General features: G+C 36.1%; 1 protein-coding gene across 2 annotated transcripts; it reads left to right on the plus strand.

Annotated features, from left to right (window-relative positions):
• Window positions 1-406: 406 nt before the first annotated feature.
• LOC139694997 (uncharacterized) lies at window positions 407-16,107 on the plus strand. Of its 2 annotated transcripts, none has more exons than XM_071593564.1 (7): window positions 407-717; window positions 1,958-2,138; window positions 3,141-3,268; window positions 9,495-9,737; window positions 9,905-9,985; window positions 10,406-10,730; window positions 11,268-16,107. In XM_071593564.1, exons 2-7 carry the CDS (start codon window positions 2,001-2,003, stop codon window positions 15,066-15,068), a joined length of 4,716 nt encoding a protein of 1,571 aa, XP_071449665.1. In that variant the 5' UTR covers window positions 407-717; window positions 1,958-2,000; the 3' UTR covers window positions 15,069-16,107. The 2 variants fall into 2 exon arrangements, with proteins under 2 accessions (XP_071449665.1, XP_071449666.1); XM_071593565.1 differs by lacking the exon at window positions 407-717 and adding an exon at window positions 1,465-1,658.
• The last annotated feature ends 6,999 nt before the right edge of the window (window positions 16,108-23,106 follow it).

Genomic DNA, 23,106 nt, shown 5'->3' on the forward strand with positions numbered 1-23,106 from the left:
GTCGCATAATTGATTAAAACGCCATTAGTGACGCTTCATGGTATGTTAATATCTATTTAGACCTTTTACTTTATATCGCACAATATACCTCACCGCATTGAACACAATTTCAACAAGAATATTTTAATAATAAATGGTGAGTATCGCGACGCAGGAATTAAACCCGACGACAGCGCTTTAGTATCAGTGAGGTCCTATCAAAATCTAGGCCAAACTCAGAGCATTTCATTCCAGTCTGCTGCAGAAATATGGTTTCTACGTTTAGTGGTATAATTATTTAATCTGCTCTTGCCAAACTGTTTCACATACAGATGCTCAGCAGGTAACGAGGTAAACGCAACCATGATGCTCCATAATATAACAAGTGAACGACGAGAAGCAATGTCTAAGTGTTGTTTTAGGAAGATGGATTCCGTGTGGCTTATTTTAGTGTAGTTTTGGAAGCTCTTAAATTTTATAGTATTCTTAATAAAAGTGTATTCGTCATCGATTACGTTGGGGAAAAACCACGAGTCCTGTTTCATTTGATCTTCAAAGTTAATTGAACGAGTGCAATCATGGGAGATCACCATTCATATTGTTTATTGTGATACTGTGTTTGTTTACATCATTTGGCAGTATTTTGTTTGGTTTTAACAAATGTGCCTGATTAAATACGCTCGAAGGTTTTTCGTCATCTACTTTGCATCCTTCTAAAACTGTGCTCTTCAGTTGCATGTAAGCGAATCGGTGTGTTTACAATGATGTTCTAAAAAGTCTACATCATTATATGAGTCTAGTATCTCTATTATTTCTGTTTTTATTTTCTTGCGATATGCTCTGGCTGTACACGTTTAACACTGTGACATTGTGAGAGCTTAATAGTCAGGTTATGTAAAATAACTACTCAATAATACTTTGATTGCAAATGTAATGTCATGCATTGTTCCCATATTTTACTGATTATAGAAACTCTCCTACAGTTTATAACCTACAAATTGCTGATAATCAGTGAGAGTGGTCATAATTTACTAGACAAATTGTTTCCCACCGATTAGGTGTTACCGTATACCAAGTTATCCAGGTACCAAGCTGTTATTAGTGACGTAGACGGTGGACCTAAACTAAAGTACGGGACGCTATGAAAGTGATTGCATTTTGTGTTATAATCTTAGCAGTATAAAATATTCAATTAATCGAAATAAAATAGATTAATTTCATTGTCGATGTTTCGTTCCGGAAAAATCTCATGACACGCTATTTATGTTATTATTGGTAAACATGTTTGTTCAAATCGTTCAACTTTAGTTACAAATGCAGCTTTATTTATTGCAATACTTAGGCTAGCCGCGTTAAGCATTTTAACATACGGGTAACGAATTGTTACGATTGGGGAACTTGATGGAATTAATAGTGCTGCCATCTTAAAGGAAGCAAAGTAACACAGTTGTTCAATATTTCGGTCGACATCACGGTTTAGCTAAGAGATGGAGCTGGTACATATTTATGAGAATAATACCCTGGTCTGTTTGAAATAGTGATACCGCTGTCCCATTGAGTTGTAAACCCTAAACATCACTTGAAGAACCTTCTTTGATATTTTATGTCAATAGTCTGTTTTTGTTCTTAAAACATTGGAATAAAAGGTGACCTTGCTTTTAGTTACGTGTTCACATCTTGTAAGTACTACAGCTAATGCTGTGAAGTTTGTACTGTCCAAATATAACATTCTCGTCCAATGAGTAAAATTATAAAGTATATGGAACTATGTAAGCATTGTGTAAATATTTGTAATATGTATATGATTAAATACGGAGCGTTGGTGGCACGGCTAGGTAACTGCTGCTTGATTTTTTTACATTCGTATTAAGAGCATTTAGAATCCTAATGTTACTACTGAAAGGATTTGACTTAATTTCCGAATGTTTGGTCTCGTTTAATTTACAATGTGTTTAAGCCCTAACCGTCTTTTTTGTAGGTTTGGATGAAGTATATTGCTCGATAATGCAAAGGCATTCATAATGTCGGACACATTATCATTGAAGCTTTTGAAGGTGGACAATTGGGGCATATTTTTCCTGCAGAGGCTACAAGAATCTTTTGCGAAGAGCAATTTTTGTGATTTGACGCTGAAATTTTCAGGAGAAGCCAAGTTAAAGGTAAGCCTACTTATGAAGTACTTGGATTAGAATGCTAACCAGAATTGTGCCGCCGTAAATAGCTGCTATCTTATTATAAGACAATTTTAATTAGTGGTATTTACCCCATCGTATGTCATATCTTGTGCCACTTATGCCATATCAGAAAGTTTGATGAAATGTTTTGCTGGAACTACTTTTCTTTAAAAAACTGCTCGATTTTAGTTAGAATACTAAGGATCCATAGGCATGTATGATCGAGCTTCAGGATCTGTAAAAAGTTTTGAAGTATATCCTATTCCTACCATGATGTTATTCTTAGTCTCAATTTCTATTGCCCATTGTATCAAAAAAATCCCTATTCTTGATGTTTTTCATTCACTTTTCCATCTAATATGCATTGCTCGTATCAATTCCTACGTACAATGTATCATTAGCTTGCCACAATACCTACGCATCTTCCATACCCCTCCTTTACATAAAATATATAAAAATATGTCGGCACGCAGGAGGATGATTGTAAACTTTAATTCTTTCAGACTACTCTTTCAAATGACTATATTTTATGTATTACAACTTGGCTCTCACTGTTAAAGCAAAATTAATGTTATGATTTCTCATTATGTGAAATCATCTTGCCCTGATTAAGAGTATATTTCCATGACCAGTTTAGAAAAAACATGTTCATTGCAAAATAACCTGTGGCTAATGTTAAGTTGAAGGGTTAAGTGTTGGTCGCATAAAATTGTTGCTTGTTGTTGCTAAAATACAGCCTCAATTCCTAAAAATAATGCGTAACGTTTATCAGTCACTTGGCAAAATGTGTACTCTATATAATGTTTCAGTTTTGGAATTGCTTTGTGATGTTTGTGAAGCTATGATATTTATAATCCTTAATATTGCATTTTATGTCACAAATTGTCTCATATGGGTACATTTTTAATTTATATGGGACATATTGTGTTGCAAAATTATTCCCATTTTATAAATGAATTTATTTAAATACAATGTTTTTCTTTTAAGGTGCACCGTCTCGTGTTAAATACTTGTACTGAATACTTCCTTGGTTTAGAAAAGCTTGGGAACCATGAACCTAACTGTTTGCAAATGCCAAATGAGCTCCATCCTGATGTGGTGTTGCCAATTATTAAGTGAGTATAATGTTGTCATGTATTTAATGGAGTGCGGTATGTCTTTGTAATTGAAAGCAATTTGAAATTGCTTTTTTGATGAGGATATGTTTTTTATTTACATGGAAGTATTATTTATTAAAGTCCTAGACTTTAGGAAAAAGGTTCTATAAATTCCATAGCATTAGCAGTCTTCCCATCAAATGACATTTCAGTATGCTAGGTAACACTTGCAAAGTTTAAATTTAAACTTATATCAACACCATCAAATAGATGTGTGGGAAGGGCACTGATGTTGAGGTAAAGTTGTGCTGTGAATCTGATGTGATGTATTCTGATCCTTCCTAGTAGCATGTGGAGAGTCTCATCCCTCTCGGTTGAGGCAATAATGCAAGGGATCCAGATAACTTAACTGCAAAAGTGTAATGCTGTTGGTTTTCAACAATTTATTCATCTTGAGAGTTCAGAATCCAATTGTTGAATAATTTTCACCTGGAAGTTAGCATGCATTTTTTTTTCTATAATTTACAATGTTTAATGTGAATTTGTGTGAATGAAATTGATCACAACATCAACATATTCTAGGAGCACATAGATTTAATTTGGGGCTTGTACTTAGTGTTCATCTTTGTCATCCAAATCCTGGAATGAAACAGTTGTTACAACTTCCTTTCTGTAAAATTTTCAAACTGGACATCACTTCCAGAATCTCCTCCATTTCAGTTGAGCTCTTCCTTCACACCATCTGTTGTAGCGAAATTTTCCCCTGTCAATTAAATAACTTGAAATAATTGTTAAGAGCTAACTCTTGTGCACTGGTGTTAAGTAAATGTTTCTTCCCTCATTGTTGAGATATTGAATTTTTATTATATCTTAAGAACATTCCCAATTATATATTGATATAATAGAGTAAATGTTATGTTTTGCAATGTCATTTGGCCTCTGGTATCCTCTAATACCATCATTATTCTCCAACACAGCCATCTTGTCATCCAAATAATTTCTCTCCTACAATCTTTTAGTATCCATCATTTTGCCCTGATCCATTGGTTTTACTAATAGGAACTTGAGGAAATTAATAGTTTTATCACTACTGGTGAGATTTTCACACTGAGCTGAGTGGAACTATTCTCAAGAGAGCTTTCACTTCGTCAGGAGTAATCTTAATTTCATCTACCTGAAATTTTCTTGCTTAACTTAAAAATAATGAAAAACCAAAGTGCAAGGGAACACAGGTTTACCTGCAATGGCAGTTTTTAGGTGATTTCAGGTTGTCAGTATTCATGCAGAGAAGAACAGATATTCTTTCTTTTAGCATGTTTTGGTCAGGGGTTGAAGCTTTTTTCGTTATGACAGAGTATTTTCTGGCAACTTTTCTCCATAAGTGTCCTGTTTCAATAGCATGGTACGAGGGTAATCCCAAAAGTACCTGGCCCAACAAAGAAAACTCTAATTTTTTGGAAAAAAGTGTGTTTATTTTTCAACATAATTTCCCTTCAGCTGTATACCCTTTTCTTTATGTTCGATAAGTTCGATACCCTTTTTATATTAACTGTATTGCTCCTCAAAACAGCCATTAACTGCCAAAATCACTTTTTCATGGTTGGAAAATCTTTGACCACCGAACCATTTTTTCAAGTTTGCAAACAGAAAATATTTCCAAGGGGAGCTAAATCTGGTAAATAGGGTGCATGAGGTAGCAATTCAAACTTTAATTTCATGATTTTTGGCCATTACAAAAACGGATTTGTGAGCTGGTGCATTGTTTTGATGAAACAACACTTTCTTCTCAGCCAAATGCCGACTTTTGCTTGATTTCTTTGTTCAAACGTTGCAATAAGTTTGCATAATACTCGCCGTTGATAGCTTTTCCGTTTTCAAAATAGTCAATGAAAATTATCCCTTATCCCCAGGGATAAGGGTATCCCAAAAAACCAAAGCCATAACCTTGCCTGCAGATGAAACGGTCTTTGCCTTCTATGGAAACCCTTTTGAATCCATAGTTTTGATTTTTCTTTTGTCTCGGGTGTGAAGTAATGGACCCATGTTTCATTCATGGTAATGAAACTGTGCAAAAATTCTGCTTCATTACTGTGAAACTTCGCTGAACATTTGATTGAAACATCTTCACCACACTGGTTTTGCTCTAGTGTGAGCAAACATGGCACCCATCTTGCACGCAGCTTTTACATGTCCAAATTTTCAGTTAATATGCGATGTACTGCAATTTTGAAATGCCTACTATGTCTGCTAGCTCGCACACTTTCAGTTAACAATCATCCAGTGTCACTTCGTGGATTTCTTCACCGTTTCTGGAGTCGTCACCTCATTTGGTCGACAAATGCGATGCTCGTCTTGACAGCTCGTACGGCCTCATTTAAACTCTTCTACCCAATATTTTACTGTTTTAAACATTGGAGCAGACTCACCCAGAAGTGAATCCAGTTCAAGTTTTATATTGGTTGGGCTGAGGCCTTTCAAATAAAAGTATTTTATCACATAACAATAACCAATTTTCTTTATTTTCACATATTCACTGAAAACGTTCACTATAGATGGCGGCACAACAAATAATAAACAATGTAGTGTCTTCAAACTTGAAACATATGCTTTATAGATTGCATACTTTCTATTACAGTGATGTTTTTCCGACAACTACCGTCATCTCTAGGTCAGCCTGGGTACTTATGGGCCCCCTCATGTATTGCTGACAAACATGAGTTTCATAAATCAGGAGTTCTCTTACCACTTATCTAAATGATTCCACACTCCCTTCATCACCACTTATTCATTTGTACTTTTTAATTCCTGATCCTGGGTCTATTTCGGAAATCAGCCACTGCTAGCCTTATAATTGGGTACATTAAGGCATTCTGTAAATCTAAGCTATGGCTATCAATTAAAAATTTTTGGAATGGTCATTCATTTTTTTTCACCAGCATTAAATTCACCAAAAATTTTTCTGAGCTACTATCCATGATCAAGCCAGAGGATGGGAGTGGAGAAACTGCATGCAAAGGCAAGGAAAACAGTAAGCATGTGAGTCACAACCAGATGTTCAAATACATTGAGGTTTTTTTGATGAAGAGAGTAAAATGGATTCCAGTGATTAAATTGTAACCATCGTCAACTCTTTGATCAAGGGCCTGTTAATGAAGGTTTTACCATACTGCTAGTGGGATATTAATTAAAATCGAGGATAATATCGCATTTCCTTTTCTTTCTTTTTACGTGGATATTCTTCGTGGTACTGTAAAACTTCAGAAGTACAAGTAAACATATATGACATTACAGAATAAGAAATAGATTCTGATAAAGAAACTAGAACATTATGACACTTTATATTATTCTGTCTTTTTATTTTACATATTCTTTTCACTCATTTTGAATTTGATTATAATCATCAAAATGCCCATAAAACCTTACACAAATAGGATGATCTTTCTCCTAAAGACTTTCATGGAGATCTATAGATTAATTTCAATTCAAATGATGAGACTTGTTTTTTTTTAATTGAGGGCAGTTGCTCGCATCTTAGAGAATAGGATGGAATAGAATTAGCTGCACACCAATTTCTTTATTCAGCACCTATTAGGGAGATGACGGAAATTTTCATCCCTAGAAAATTGAGTGTTTATTTTCTTGTGACTTTAAAAAAGATCATTATTGTTTCATCTGGCAATCAGGTTGATGGTGTGCCAAAGAACAACTTACTGGTGCTAAACATTATTTTTTTATTTATATACTGTGATTAACTTTTGTCAAGTGTTTCTACTAAACATTTTAAATCTTTTCAGTATTTTAGGGGAGCATTGAACTATTTTCCCAAGGTATATTTTACTATGGTGGTGGAGTTAATTTAAGCTGTTTCATATTAAATTATCTCATTCATCTTCAAGCTAAAATGAATATTGTATACATTTTATTTAACTGAATGTTGAAAAACAATAGCTGCTATGTTTATTCCAGTTATACCTGTTGGTTGACTCATGAGGTCTTCTAGCACCCATAAACCATGATTTTCATAGTATTTGAGTGACGCTGCAACTTAAGTGTACTGTAAATCTCATAATAAGCGATGTATTCTGCATCATGGCATCTGCTCTCATATATGATGAGGAAACAGTTGCGGTCCCAACGGGTACAGGGGAGATGAGCAGTGTTAGCTCACTGGGCGTATTGCCAATGGTTGATCTAGGCTTATTGCCGATGAGTTAGGGCTAGGATTTGAAAGTAGACAACCTATGGAACATCAGATTTCATTATCTAGGGTATTGACTATTCCTCTCTTATATTAGAATTGAGCAAGAAGGGTATGAATTTTGTGGTGGACAATATCCTCATATCCACTGTAACAAATGTCTTCATCTCATTAGTATGGCCTGTAATTTTTCCAGTTAGATAGCATACATTTTTTGGATGCAGAAGACCAGTTAATATTGGTATTCATTCAAAAAGAATATACGAGGGTCATCCGGAAAGTAGTACCCGTTCGTGCCGCATGAAGTGCTGACGACGCGAGTAGCCGCTGGACGAGGTCAGATAGCTTCAGTGGCTTGTCTGCCTTCTCTGAGCCAAGTTGCGTGACGCTAGCATTGCCTGTGTTGTTTCTGTGATTGTTTACAATGTTTAAAAAAATTGAGAACGCCGCCAGTTGTGAAGTGAGGGCAGTGATTAAATTCCTCAATGCAAGAAACGTTCGCCCATGTGATATTCATCGCCAATTAAAGGAGGTGTATGGAGACAATGTAATGGACGAGTCGTCTGTTCGGCGGTGGTGTCGCAACTTCAACATGGGGAGGGGGAACACACACGACGATGAGCGTTCGGGAAGACCGTCTGTCATTACAGACCAACTGGTGAGCTCAGTTGACGAATTCGTGAGGAACGATCGGCGCGTCACAATTGATGACATCTGTGAGCATTTTCCCAATGTTTCTCGAACAATTGTTCATGAAATTGTTAAACACCATCTGCATTATGCAAAAATTTGTGCAAGATGGGTCCCTCGCGTATCTCAATGAGCTGGCGGCGAAGGACTATGCAGCAGGAATACAGAAACTTGTCACACGTTATGACAAATGCCTTAATTTGCTTGGAGATTATGTTGAGAAGTAGTTTAAAGTATCCTCTTTCAAATAAAATTTTTTATGTTTGTTAATATTTACTTTTGTGTCTTTATTTCACGAACGGGTACTACTTTCCGGATGACCCTCGTATATTCATTGATTATTAGAAAACATCTGACTAAGACTTTTCGATGCCCAATCTCCCCCAGGCCATGGGTAGAAGGTTTGTTTTTTTTTTCTTTTTGTCCATTTCTCTTTTTATGTATCCTCCTTCAAACCAACGTTGTGTATGTCAAGTCTTCAATCCACCAACATTTATTCTTTTGCCTACAAGTTTCCGCATTGTAAGGTACTATGCTCCATATTTAATATTAAATTTTCTTGCCTTTTATTAAAATATTTACTTTAAGTCCTGTCATAAACTCTTTCCATTTAGTAAAAGCTTCTTTGAGTCTTTAATAATACAAGGAAAATCGATGAACATGTAAAATTGTGATGAATTAGGGAAATTATTTTATTAAGTTTTCTCTGGTCTTCCACTGGGTCAGGTGTTCCATGTACCCAATGCTTCAAAGGTGACTCCAGCATCGTCCTCTACCCCGAGGATGATGTTCAAGTTAGCCTTCTAATTTTTTTGTCTCCAGTGTAACTTATGGAATTTACCTAACATGAAATGAAATAATTGACTTTGTAATTCCGCGCTTAATTTAAAAAACCCGGCCCTGGTTTCGATGTTGAACGTCATCATCAGATGATGAAACCTGGGTTGTGTTTTTTAAATATAGTGTGTTGAATTACAAAGTCAATTATTTCATTTCAAAACCTTCGAAATATCGGCAAACATGGAACCCCTTACCTGGAGGAAGACTCGAGAAAACTTCATAAAGCTGATATGCTGACTAGGAAAACAACCTTAATTTATTATTTGCTGTAGAAAAATAATTGTAAATAAATGCAATATTATGACAGTTAAAGGCTGAACTATTTTTGGGGAAATGAAAGTGTAAAACTTTGCTTGTAACTGCCCTGATTTTTAACATAGTTTGTCCTATGAGAGTATTTGCAATGGAATTGTACTGTGGGGATTTTGTTGTAGATTGCTCTCTTTCAACATCTTCCATTGGGTCTTACTTGTTTTTCAGCATGCTGAATATTTTTATTTCACCTTTGTTTTCTAGCTTCATGTACACTGGACGGTTGGAATTCAAAGAGGAGCTTCAAAATCAGCTCTATTCTACTGCCAAAGAGATGAAAATGACAATACTCACACGGCTTTTGGATGCACAGTCAGTACCTGTTCCACCAGTGACAAAACCGCAGAATAAAAGAGTTCCTCCTCCAATCACTTACAATTTACAAGGGAAAAAAGTTGTACCCAAAATGGTAGATCCAGACCTTCCAGAGATGCTGCCTGGAAGGAAGTGAGTTGATTCATGGAAGATTTTGTTTCTTTAATCATTGATTTACAAATTAACAGATTTCAGTAAAAATTTTCTTTGCAGTAAAAAAATGTTTTAAATTTCTGGTGATAGTTTGTTAAAAAATATATGCATTAATTGATTCTATAACGATTTACATTTTTCTCAAGGCTTCCGATTTGGAAGAGGAGGAGTGCTCCTCCAACATTACCAGCTGTCAATGAGGCAGCCCATGTTGAAGAATTTGAATGGTTAGTTATTGTTTACATTTGTTTTTTCTTTTGCTATGTTAGTTGCTACTAAAAATAATGTTGTGCATTTTCTTTGTTGCTAATTTTACTGTGTAATTACTGTGGTTAAACAATGAAATTCTTTGATAAACAAAAAGTGACTTCTCACTAAATTGACTTATCCATAGCATTAAAGTAATCATTCCTAAATCCTGCAGTGCTAAACTGAGTTAGTTGAATATATTGAAGTCCTCTGTAGTACTTTTATTGCAAAAATGGGGTCTAACTGTATGAAACATTATTTGAAAATTATAATGGTTATTTTATTATCAACATGAAGTGAAGTGCATCTTATTTTTGAGTTCTTGGTGTTAAAAATCTGGCAGTTGCATTTTTACTATTGTTGATTTTGTTGGCTAAATGTAATTTTTATATTGACAGTAATTCTCGTGAAGAGCCTCCCCGACCAACAAGATTTGAGTGGCCCGAGGAAGAAGAAGGAGAAGAGTTAGGATTTTCTGGTGCTTTTGACAGCATATCTTATGATTCAAAGCCACTACAGCGTCCAAAGGAGACTCCTGGTATTCAGCAGCCTCGCACCAGTACTCCAATTCCTGCAAGCTCACCTGCTAAACCAACAGTTTCCTTTGAGGAGCTGCGCAAAACAGTTATCCATAAAAGACCAGCCAACCAGTCTCCATCAGAAGGACCAGATGCAAAAAAAGGGAAAGTGGTGGACATCCAAGAAGTTAAGGAGTATCTTCAGGTAACTTCTTCCATATTACTAAATTAAAATTCCTTATCAATAGAATTTTTTTTGACAAGCTAAGAAATCAATAGAATATAATTATGTGGATGATATTCTATTTAATTTTTAGTGTCTGATGCTTAATCATTTTAATGTTTTGGAAGTTAAAAATAATTTGCCCAAAATAAAAGTATCAGAAGCCTTCTAATTTTCATGATCAATTAACCTCTATTTTATATCACATTGATAGAAGAGAGGCTTAATAAATTCCAAAAATAATTTTGTGTTAAATTGTGATATCTTTAAATTAAATTTATTTTTGAATCATTATTGCCAATTCTTCTAATGGAAAATGATTTTTTAATATTTCATTGTTCTTTGTTTTTTCAATGCTAAGCAGTTCATTCAAGGGTCACTGTAAATCATTTAGGTAAAAGTTCAGTTGAAATTGAAGTGAATTCATTAAATATATTTTTAATCATTTATTTAAAGTAATTTCTGCCGATTTATTTATTTTATATGTAGTCTAATTTTTTTTCTTTTATCTCATAAAAGGAACAAGAACTGAGGAAAAACCTTGTTGATAATGAAGAAGAAGGAGGAACTGAGGATGATGACTTTGATGATAGTGTTCCTGTAGCTGACTTGGATGATGAAGAGGAGGAAGATAAAGATATTACCCCTGTTGAAGAGTCAATGACTGTGACAGAAAATGTTTCACATGTGGAAGTTGTTGAACCTATTCCAAGTCCATCCTGTCCATCTGAATCAGGGTCTTCAATGTTGGAAACATCTCCTGGACACCCACAGAAATCGATTTTGAAGAGTCGTGTGTCTAGGGATATGCCTGATACTCCTTCAAAACGTGTTAGGTTCACTTTAGAAGCGGAATCACCAGAGGGGAAAGAGAATACAACTGATGTTTCTGTCAAGGAGGAGCCCAAAGAGGTTTCCAAGATTCTATCCCAAACTGAGTGCTCTATTTCTTGCAGCTCGACCAAACCAAACAACTTATCCAACCACGCCAAGATAATTTCCGAAGTCCTCAAAAAATACCCTAACCTTGTGAAAGACAATAAGAACATAAAATTAAAAATAATGCAGCGAGGAGGGCATGCAAAGCCAACTGTTGCTCCAGTTGAAGGAGACAGTGGAAAGGTGGTTAGATCCAAAGTATCCTATGTGGTTGTGAAGTCAAATGATGCATCCAAGGGGAAAGTGGTTCTTAAGAGGGGGGCCTTGTCAGAACCTTTGAGTGAGTTCGTTAATCCTGAGGGGCAGAAGCCTCCATCAGGGGCTGAAAATACAACGGGGCCATGGCTTTGTCATTCTTGTGGGACCAATGAGGAGCCAATTAATTTTGAAACATATTATTCTTATAGGAAACATCTTCAAGATGTCCACATGGAAAAAATTGATGCTAGAATTTGTGAGCATTGTGGCCATAAGGCAAGTAAACGAAATCTACTGCTTTACCACCTTTACACCAGGCACGGTGTGCCTCCTCCAAGGAATTGTCAATTTCCTAAATGTGATCAGTGTGACTATGTGGCATTAAGTGAGAGTTTGCTCATTAAACATAGAAACAATCACTCCAATTCAAGAGACTTTGTGTGCAAGGTGTGCAATGCAAGCTTTAAGAGTAATGGGGCTCTGCAAGGACATATTCAAGCCAATCTGCATGGAGACCCCACGAAAAAGAAATATGAATGCCCTTATTGTCGGAAACCATTTGTCAGGAATATAAACCTTAAAGCTCACATCAGATCAAGTCATAAAGAAATAGCTAGGCAACTAGATGGGGAAGATGAAAACCTGCCAGATGGTAAGAAAAAGAAAACGCGCCCCAGGATCCTTGAATCAGGGTCAACTGTACTTCACATTCAAGGGAGTGGAACTTCTTCTGAGGAAGGATCGCATCAGGAGCATACTGTTCTTGTGTTACAGTCTGGAGAAAAGGTCATTGCAACATCTGGTATGTTGCAGGCACCTACCTTAGTACCTTCATCTGAAGCAGAGGCCCTGTCAAATGTTGCCAGTGGAATTGCTGCCTCACTTGGTCTTAATGACACCATGACAGATGTGACTGACAATGGGAATCCGAGTCACAGGCAAGAAAATGCCGGGAATTCTTGCAGTGCATTTGTGATTCATGATGTCTCTCATTCTGTGCATGAGTATATTTTGCCTGATATAATCAGTGGAGACCTTGAAGTGGCACAGTCTTATACTGGTCAGTTGGCAGAACTGGATCATTATGGAGGAGAGGAAGCTGCTACTTGTGCCTTAGACTCCAATACTGGCCAATTGACTGCAGTAACTACAGCTAATGGTACTACCTTAATGGATATAGCCAAACAAATACCAGTTTTATTGGCTGATCCTAATTCTCAACTGCACGGAAATGATATTTCAGGGCAAAGATTAACATTAGTCAAAGATGGAGTTACAATAGGTGTTCTTGTTTCTCAGCCATCACCCACAATGGGAAGTAATGTGATTTCACGTGCAGATGGTGAGACCTCATCTAGTATGCCCGTAGGTATTGGTGCATCTCTCCCTAAATTGGAGAAAGAAATCACGCATAACGAAAGTGGTTTGACTTCTGAGCAGGCTGCCTCATATGATGGAATGCCTCCAATTCTTATGAGAGAGGTTCCCCTTGATGCAACTTCTCCATCAGGAACATCAACTGTTGTTCTGGTAACCTTACCTTCATCTGAGATGGGCATGCCATTAGCCATGCGAGAGGCTGATTTTGATGAAGCAGTCAAATGCTTCGTTCTGACACAAGATGGCACGGGGATGACGGCAGCTCCTCAAATTACTTTGATGAATGCAATCCCACAAGAGGAAGCACCCCGTGAAACTCCTGAGAAGACAATGGGTTCAACTGGAAAGATAGGAAGGATTGGTATCCTGAAGAAAAAATCTGATCCTTCACGAGCTGTGAGGAGTACCCCAACAACCACCCACATGGTATCAGGTGCCTTTTCTGCTGACCGAGGCTCAGTTGTTCCTCATCAACAGCAGATTGGATTCTTACTTCCTGTGGATACTGTACAAAAAACTACAGGGATTCTCTCTCAGCAAAGCCAACCCCATCAAATAAACATGGTATTGAGTACAGATGGTTCTGGTGGTGAAGTTACGCTGGTACAGACCAGCAGTGACCCAGCACCACCTCAAGCCAAACTTGTGCATCAGTCACACATGCCAATTAAGGCAATCAATCATGCTGATGAGGCTGCCAAATCACCGGACATAGTGCCTCTGGCTCCAGTTGCTCCAGTTATTCCAAGTGAAAGTGTGCAAGCAATGGTAGAGGTTTCTCCTTTAGAAAACAAAACATTGTGCCCAAGTACTAGTGTGTCAGATGTGGCTGTTAGTCACGATAATACTACTGCTGAAGCTGGAAATATGGCCATAAGTCTAGGCAGCAGTAATGGATGTTCCTCTGATGGCAATTCTTCAATAAATAGTGCAAATTCTCACGTACCAAGCACATCAAACATGTCTGAAAAGCCATCGGAGGAAAAAATATTTTCACAAAAAATCCTTGCCCCAGTAGATATACCAAGCCATGAGGAAGGTGTTGATAATAAACTAATGATTCTTTCTGAAAATATTGTAATGCAAAATGTCAGTCCAAAAATGGATGCATCATTAAGTAATACTGATAAGTTTGCTCAAGGATGCACCAGTGAAATACCAAATGTCATAAGGCAATGTGTGAATCCCATTATTGCTGTGCATAATGAATCTAAGGATGGTATGCCAAGTGATGGTGTTATTGAACCTGCAAGAGAGGCTGTTAGTGAAGGGGGAAACATCCATGTAATGGGTGCTTTGCAAGATAAGAGTTATGTAGAGGTAGGGGCTTTGTCTGCTACTAATCTTATCTCAGTAGCAGAGAATGTACATTTGCAGCAACCTGAACCTATAGAAGCACCATCAGTGGTCCAACCTGGTTCAACGTCAGTCAGTGTATCAGGAGTTGGTTTGAGTGTAGTTGCTGGTCTAGCAGAAATACCAGGGGAGGGTCATTTGGGGAAAGAGCAACCCAAAGATTTTGCAAGGGAATCAAAGGCATCACTATTGACAATGGGCGTTCCATCTAATACTTGCATGGAGGTTCCTGCTGAACCTAGTACATCGTCTCTGTCAATGGCTGAAACCCACCAAGATGCAACTCCTGTTCTCTCCTCTTGTACAAACATTCCTGTTGCAAAATCTAGAGGCATTGATCAACAGAATAATACGTCAACAGTGACTATTGAGCTTGCCAATGCAACTGTTAGTGAGGGTGAAATTTTAAAATCAAACATATGTGAAAATAATGATAAGGTGACATGATGAAGTGTCATATTCTCATACCTCATTGCATTTGCTGCTGATTCCATGGTAAAGTTTCTCATTGCGTTTGAGAGTAAATGAGGGAAATGAAATGTTCATCATTGGCTATGCAGCACCATTAATCGCGAGGCTAGAAAGTTACTTTCAAATGATAGTTTGAAACTTGGAAATATGGTGGGGAATATTGATATGAGATCTTGTTCCTTATCAACAGGGAAATATTCATTGAACCATAGAATGGAGAAATTTGTATTAAAGTTTCATAAATAAGTTTTTTTGAAGGGAAATTATTTTGATACAGTGAAATGTAATTTAATTTTTAATCACTAAGAACATATGTTCATGAAATAATTTTCCAAATATTCAAGCATGGATAACTAGGATGTTTATAAATGTAGGTTTCTTGTTGAAAGAATGGTTATCAAATCAAATATAAATGAATTTTATGTATAGATTTTTTATTTCATTTTTTAATTTCTATTTGGAGGTATTTAGAGTGAGTTTTTTATTAGGAAATATTTTGTACATTCTTTCATCAAGTTTTAAAGAAATTCCATGTCGGAAGACAAATTAGAATATGCCATCAAATTAATTGATATACTTGTACTTCCTTACAAGATTACAAAGTTAGAGCAAAATTTTGAGATTTTGCACTGTATAAATACAAAGATGGAGAACACAATATTTTCATGATAACTGCTTTAATTATTCATGTATGTAGTTGATTACCTTGTCTAATTATATTTTACAGAGCAGGATAAATGTATGTGTGGCTCTTGTTGTGTTAGCAAGTAGTTAGCTAATTACATTGATTGGAAAGGCTAAATAAACTGTAAAAATCTTGTACATTTTTAACATGTGAATAAGATGTCACAATGGTAGACTGTCTATTCATCAATAGTGGGAAGCATTGTGATTTTAATAGTTTGAGTTGATGTTTGAGAGGCAAATTTTGTTTAAAAAGAGAAAATGAAATTGAATGAATATATATATATATAAGTACAGATTATTGCTTCTGTATATCTGTTTCCAAATAAATATTTGTAATGATCCATATTTACATTTAATGCTTCTCTTTGGGGTACTCTCTACCTTACTGATTTTGTGGCAAGGGAAGGCATTAATCTCCAATATAGGAGTGATTACAACCTGCCATCATTCCCTGTGGTAAGTTAACAATTGATAGCTATGCTAAATACACTATACCATTACTACCGCATATTTTATAATGTACAATTTAGGGTGTATGCCAATCTGGAAAACATGAATTCTACTCTTCTGGTAAAATATTCTAAAGAAATCCATATTTTACAGAAGAAAATACCCCACCTGTTGTTTTGAGATGAGCTTGAGAGTACTAATTCTTGCCTTGGCATCTTATGGTTCTCTTTACGGCCCTTACCCAAATGGACCCATTGTTGAGATAGCACAAATTGAGCCAATGGTTGATGATATGTGTAAAAATTAGACCCTAAACATTTTGTTCTCAGAGTGCTTTTGATTCAAAAGTTTTTTGTTTATTCTTTCTGACTAAGGCAGCTCTTCTGCTATATGCAGAATCCATGGCTAATTGTTACAACATTTTACCGATCCGTTTTAGCGCTTTTCACTTGGATCCTACAGGTTAAACCAATCATAGTGATACCCCAGAACCACTTTTATCATTCTAAACAAGCTTCCTTCTTAAGGACTATCTAGCCATTACACTCCACCACTAAGAGGTATGTACATGAATTGTTTTATAACCAGTATAGTGTCAAAAAGCGTCGGATAATGAAAGCCATGATGGATGACATACGTCATCTTATGTTGGTCCATCAAGAAATAGCCTTGGCATCACCTGGGTTATGGACATTGGTGTGAATGTCGAACAAGTACAAGGAAAGGAAACGAAGAGTTTGAGAATTGAGTGACTGCAAGATGAATAAATTTCTAATGGTCATGTGAAACCAAGTACAAAGAGTATGATTATGATAAAATCAAAGGAAATGTACTACATGCACAAAGTCGGTGATAGATAATGTGTATGGCTATCTGGGTGTGTACAAGTACATAATGAGGGCCAGTATGCATCTAAGAAAGTACAAGTGTAAAATTGGTTGTCCAAATCTGGTTGTAGCATCTTGTGGACCAGTGAAAGGCAGAACAAAGGATGACTGAGATAACAGATGAAATTTAGAATATGCTAAGATAGTGCACTCTATGATACCACAAAATCATGATCGCAAGAGTAAAGATGTTCATATTAATATTCCTCCTGCCCTCCTTTCAGTTAACCCTTACCAGTTCTCGTTTTTTTTATTTTTTCCCATTCCATTCGTGGAGAAGATCAGCAATACCCATGGATTCCACTTCGTTGGCATCTGCGTACCAACTCAGGCCAAATATCATTAGTTCACAGATGGCATTCCATTCATAGGGATGCCCAAGTAAAGCTTTAAGTCAAGACTTACATTCTAGGATCGGGGAGAGAAGCCTGTTTAAATATCTAGATAATCTTGATACAGTCTGTGAAGATCTCTGGGGAAAATGTTATTTTTTTCACCATATCATTCATATTTTCTGAAGCCATTGGCAAAATTCCATTATTTTTACTTAACCCAATTTAGGACCTCAAAAAGGCCATAGATTCCACAATATTACTGTTTTGAGACTCATTTTCAATTTTTTCTTCTTAAACATACAAGGTGAAAGGAAATATCCTCATCAGAGGATAGCTGATTTTATGGGTCTTGGGTCCCACAGTTCAAAATTTGATCAGGTTCAAAAATTGGGGTTGAACTACAGAGGGCATGTGACGAAGTGAAGCTAAAAATGGAGTTTGCCTTCTCTCAGGGCAGTATCACAGGATCTGGAAAAATCTACTTAGTTTTAAGTAAAATATATCTGAGGACATTGTAATCTGAAGACAAATAAAACAAGCTACTTTGACCCAGGAGCTAGTTGGCTCAGTACAGAAGGTAAAAACCACCATGGTTGAGATGGTCTTGCTCCAAGTTCATGTGCAATACAATACTACAGCTATCTTAAGGGTGCTGCAAAAGACCCTGCCTAAAGAGAAAACAAACAAAATGTGTGGTTCCAGAACTAGGGTACCCAATGACAATAATTTACTTTCCAAGGACCATATGGTATGTTTAGAAAATATACGAGTATGAGATTCATCAAAATGAACTAAGTATTAATAAATGTGAAAACTCTACTTATGTAACTATTATTATTACTTAGGTGTTGGCCATTTAAATTAGGTTTTGTTAGACACAAACTTAACACCTATACATTTCTTAACCTCACCCAAAACATAACCAGACCCGAGACTACAATATACCCTTCTTTAATTACTGCATGCATTCTATCCTATCCAACATACTTTTACTTCCCTTCCTATATTGCTTTCTTTCCTCCTGTGAATTGCTGCCAACTACCCTCTCACCTGCACCATCAAGCCTTTTACCTCTTTGTCTGTCATTCTATTTAATTCATTCCAAGAATTTCCTTGAACAGCACCTTTTCAAATCAAACACCCGATTTAAAATACCGTTTTCTATATTTTAGATAAGTGAGTGACATCTGCTTGTGTACTGGTAGTCTTATACAAGTTTTCAATAATTCTTAATTACCTCAATGATTTGATTATATTCCCTGTATGTACTAATCGTAATTAATTGAATGCCCTACATAACAGCACATAGCGAAGTATAGAAATCAATTTTCTACACATTCTAAAGACATTTTCTAATCCTAATGACTCCTCCCATAAATAGCCACTGTAAAAGCAAAGCTTCACAGATCTACTGATATGCTGCTCTGACTCACTCAATAACTCACAAAATACATGGGCTGAGGCCAAATATCTACAAGAGATTTCTCTTGACACTAAGGATGAACACATGGAAATCTATGAAAAAAAATCACAGTAATTGACTCAGATGTTAGTTTGATAATTGAGGGAAGAATTCACCTTATACTAAGCCCAACAGTGGTTAAAAGTCACACATAAGGTGTGCAGGGGCAGTTCCTTGTGCCACCAGTGGTTTCACAGGAAGATCTGGTAAATGAAAAAATCACATCTATCAACCAGAGCCATCCCCCTGAATTGAACTTGGTTCCTCTAGCAGCCTAACACTCAACCAAATGGACTAACAGCCCTCGTTTAACAACCAATAGCGATTTCAATTCTTACAGTTTTCTTTTGTAAGGATGAAAACCATGCATTTATTAAATAGATGCAAATTAAAAATTTTTTCCCCTCTCTTAACCCACCTTCCAATCCCCCCCACTCACTAACGCTTTTCCTGGTGTTTCCTACCCTCTCCCACATTCTTTCGTACCTACCCCCGTACTCCCCTCCCCGCCCCCTCTTCCCACAACTCCCCCACCCTTTCCAGAAGAGGGTATATATACAATGATTGTGACTTTAAACTTTGTACCTGAGGATGACGCCGTAGCGTCGAAACTAGTCGTACCTGTAATAAAGTGGTGGATTGGAACAAAGTGTTTCTTTTTCATTTATTAAAATGAACTTCCACAAAGTTGAGGCTGAAACTATTGAACTAATCTTCTTCATCGCTAAATTCTCAAAAATACATGGGCTGCAGTCAAATATCTTCTATATATTTTTCATGACCCAAAGGGTGAACACATTCAATGCTATTAAACATTAATTCTTCTGTATGTATAAGTAATGCTATGCTTATATAATTTAAACACAAAAGAAGGTTAATCTTGAAGAATATATTTTATTCATTATTTCATCAAGAAATGGGATATTTTTCCTCCTTTTCACTCAACTTGTGCTGAGGTTGTCAGTCATATACAACTTATTAATTTCCAAAAACTAAGTATTTGTAGTCATTAGAGAAGGAAACAGACATCCGAGGTCATTTGTGCCATTAGGGGTAGGGGGTAAATGTAGGATGATCGGGAAATAAGGGAGGATGGAGAGAAACCCGGCTTCAACATTAGTCTACTCTTAATGAAAGACTCTCAGGGTCCACATTTTTAACATCACATTCAATGACCACACACTCAGAATATGTTATCCACTAAGTATCCCTAGTATGAATTAGGATATCAATGAAATATCCTAACATTATGGGATTAAACCCGGTTAAATCGTTTTCTGTTCTAACCCCCACCCCCCCTGTATCATTTTATTTAATTCGAATTATTTTTTTTCTTTCCTAATTTCCCTCACTATATCCTTTGCCCATTTGTAAGAGTACGGCTGGGGTTGATTCTTCCCAGAATATTCATAAGACTGTAGCTACCGCTCGCTTCATTCATAAATATGATGTTTCTACTTTATACATTTAATTTTTATACTGTAGTTTGATATTTTAAATACTTTTCCTAAGGTAAAAATCTTACCGTTATTTTTATGTAGAACTGCTCACTTGTGGGGAAGTTTATTCTAATTGTACGCTCATTTCTTTCACCAGTGGTTTTTCCATTATGACATTCACCTGAAAGATGAATCTGTTTATCTTTGCACACTTTAAAATGCTTCATGATGAATCTGTTTTGATACAAACTGCTAATACTTAGGTAATACGACGATAGTGAAAGCATTACTATGCAAACATATCACTTTCCCTTGCCTTCCATCCCAGGTAATCATTTGGGCTCTTTGTAATGTGATGACGTTGTAAGCATTTCTCTTTCGGATAGGGCTTCTTTTCTGATCTGCCTTGAGATGGAAAGTACATTGAAGGCAGTATGCGAAGAACACGATTCTCTTTTGGCTCTGAGTTTCAGTGCCATTTTCCCTTGTGAGCATGCTGTTGAATCAGGCACGATTTCAAGAAAAAACTGGAGTTTTAATTTTTTCTTTCATCATATATAAAGAAAATAGTCCAAAGACAATGATGAAAAGGCATCAATACCCTACAAACACCATTTGAGTCTCTTGAGATGGAATACCTTGGGGATACTGGAGTGCTACATATCTCTTTGTGTAGGTAGATCAAATGCCTGACTGGAGCAACTTCCAGATAAAACGGTAAAGAATTGTGTAGTTTGTACCAGAATACATGGCCAGTTGAGAAAGAGTATCAAAACAGCGTGCATATATTGTTAAAAAGGTGTTCATAGCATTTATTAGGATAGCCATAGTTACTAGATGAATGATTGGACAACACCTGTAAGAACGGACTTTTACACAAAATGTAAATTTGCTGGGACAGACAGAAAGTTAAGCAACTCAAAAGTAATTCTTTACTTTTATAATTATTTCCACATCTTTTTGATTAATTTTGCAATGTAAAAAGTCTTTTATAAAGAAAATGTAACAAAAAAGTATTAATATTGTTTCTTTAAATCAAATCATTATTGCTAAAAAAATTTTCATTTTAAGTAGACTTAAAATAATAATCATTTTGTATGACAATGTAAAATTCATTTTTAAATGTTACCTAATTAAGCTACTGCACAATAAAAAAAACTACACATTGACATCTTTAAATATGACTTCAAAATATTTTTTTCTCTCATGATTCATTTGACTGAATTAATTTCCGTAATTTTCGCCAGCACTGCTAACAAAATGCAGCACTAAGAGGGTTAAATATAGCAAGCAACAGATGAAATATTACTAGTCTAAGTCAAAGCATAATCGAAGAATTTGGCCATTGTTCAGGTATACATAGCACCAAGCAATCATGAGGAGAAAGAAGTCTATAGGGAGTATGATCAGTTAAACGACATAATTGTGTGTGCTCCAGCGGGGAAACATTTGATAGGGATAGGGGACTGGAATGTGATATTAGGGGAAGGAAGAGATGGTGGTGAGGCTGAGGAGTAAGGTTTAGAAATATGGAATGTCTACAGGGAGAAATCAATTAAGTTATGGATAAGACGGGGGTTAATCATCAACAATATTGGTTTAGACACCACAAAAGACATAGAGTAACATGGAAAATGCCAGGTGACTCATGAAGTTAACAGTTAGACTATACGACACACCGTATTATGGTTAGGCACAGATTTAGGAGCAGCATTTTCACGGGAGTGGATGCAGACTTGGACCACATTTTAGTAATTATCAATTGTAGCATTCAATTCAAAAAGATAAAACTCGGAAGGTGGCTTAGAAAATGTAGAAACCATAAAAACACACATTGGATTAAAAAGGAGGAGTGCCAATAGGCAGTAGAGGAAATGATGAGTGAGGAAAGAGAGGAACTTAAGAGGAAAAATATCCAAGAAGGGATATCAAGAGCCGCAAATGAAATATCGGAAACCACTAATAAAAAAAGTACCGTATTTTCCCAACGATAACACGCACGTTATCTATACAAAAATGTCCAAATGATTGAAAAAATGCAAGTTATGTAATGAAAATTGAAAAAATCCAAACATTTAGGTACAAGGAAAATTTAATTGTGGACATGATTAGAAAGATAGAAAAGAAATAATAATTGCAAAGTTAGGTAGAAGGAAGTTAAAAGAGTTAAATAATAAACTAAGGTGAGTTACAAATAGAGCCAAAGAAGCATAGGGTAAGACTCAGCAAAAAGGTATCTGAAGATAAAAGTGTTCACAATGAAAACTTTCAAGGTTGTGGATCCATGAGCTGAGGTTTCTTCTTTCAATAGTTTCTTTTACTCTCCCCCCTTCAGGCACCTACCTCATTTCCCATGGCTTCAACCAAATACATTTTTTTATCATTATGCTTCACACACATTTATAATAGGTAAGAAGTAATCTATGAGATTATTTTGCAAGACATATAAAAGTGCCTACATAGACAAGAGCAAATTCTCCACCTGGAATGACTACATATTAGGTAATATTTTATTTTAGAACAATGTCTTAACAGAAAAATCAGAGTGGAAAGAGTACTGTCAATATACATGTACGCCACTTAACATACACCGAAATGCAGGAGTTCCTTACCAAAGAAAGCTCAATCAGCTAATTTTTACAAATTTTTGGTTTACATACTCATCTTGTTCAATGCAACAAAGAAGAAAATTTTTTTTTACCAGAGGTCAATGTTATGTTCTGCATCATTAAAGAAAAAAGGGGTAGAGGACTA

Source organism: Hetaerina americana, unplaced genomic scaffold (genome assembly GCF_022747635.1).
Source record: "Hetaerina americana unplaced genomic scaffold, ioHetAmer1.1.p SCAF_6, whole genome shotgun sequence".
Lineage (NCBI taxonomy): Eukaryota > Metazoa > Arthropoda > Insecta > Odonata > Calopterygidae > Hetaerina > Hetaerina americana.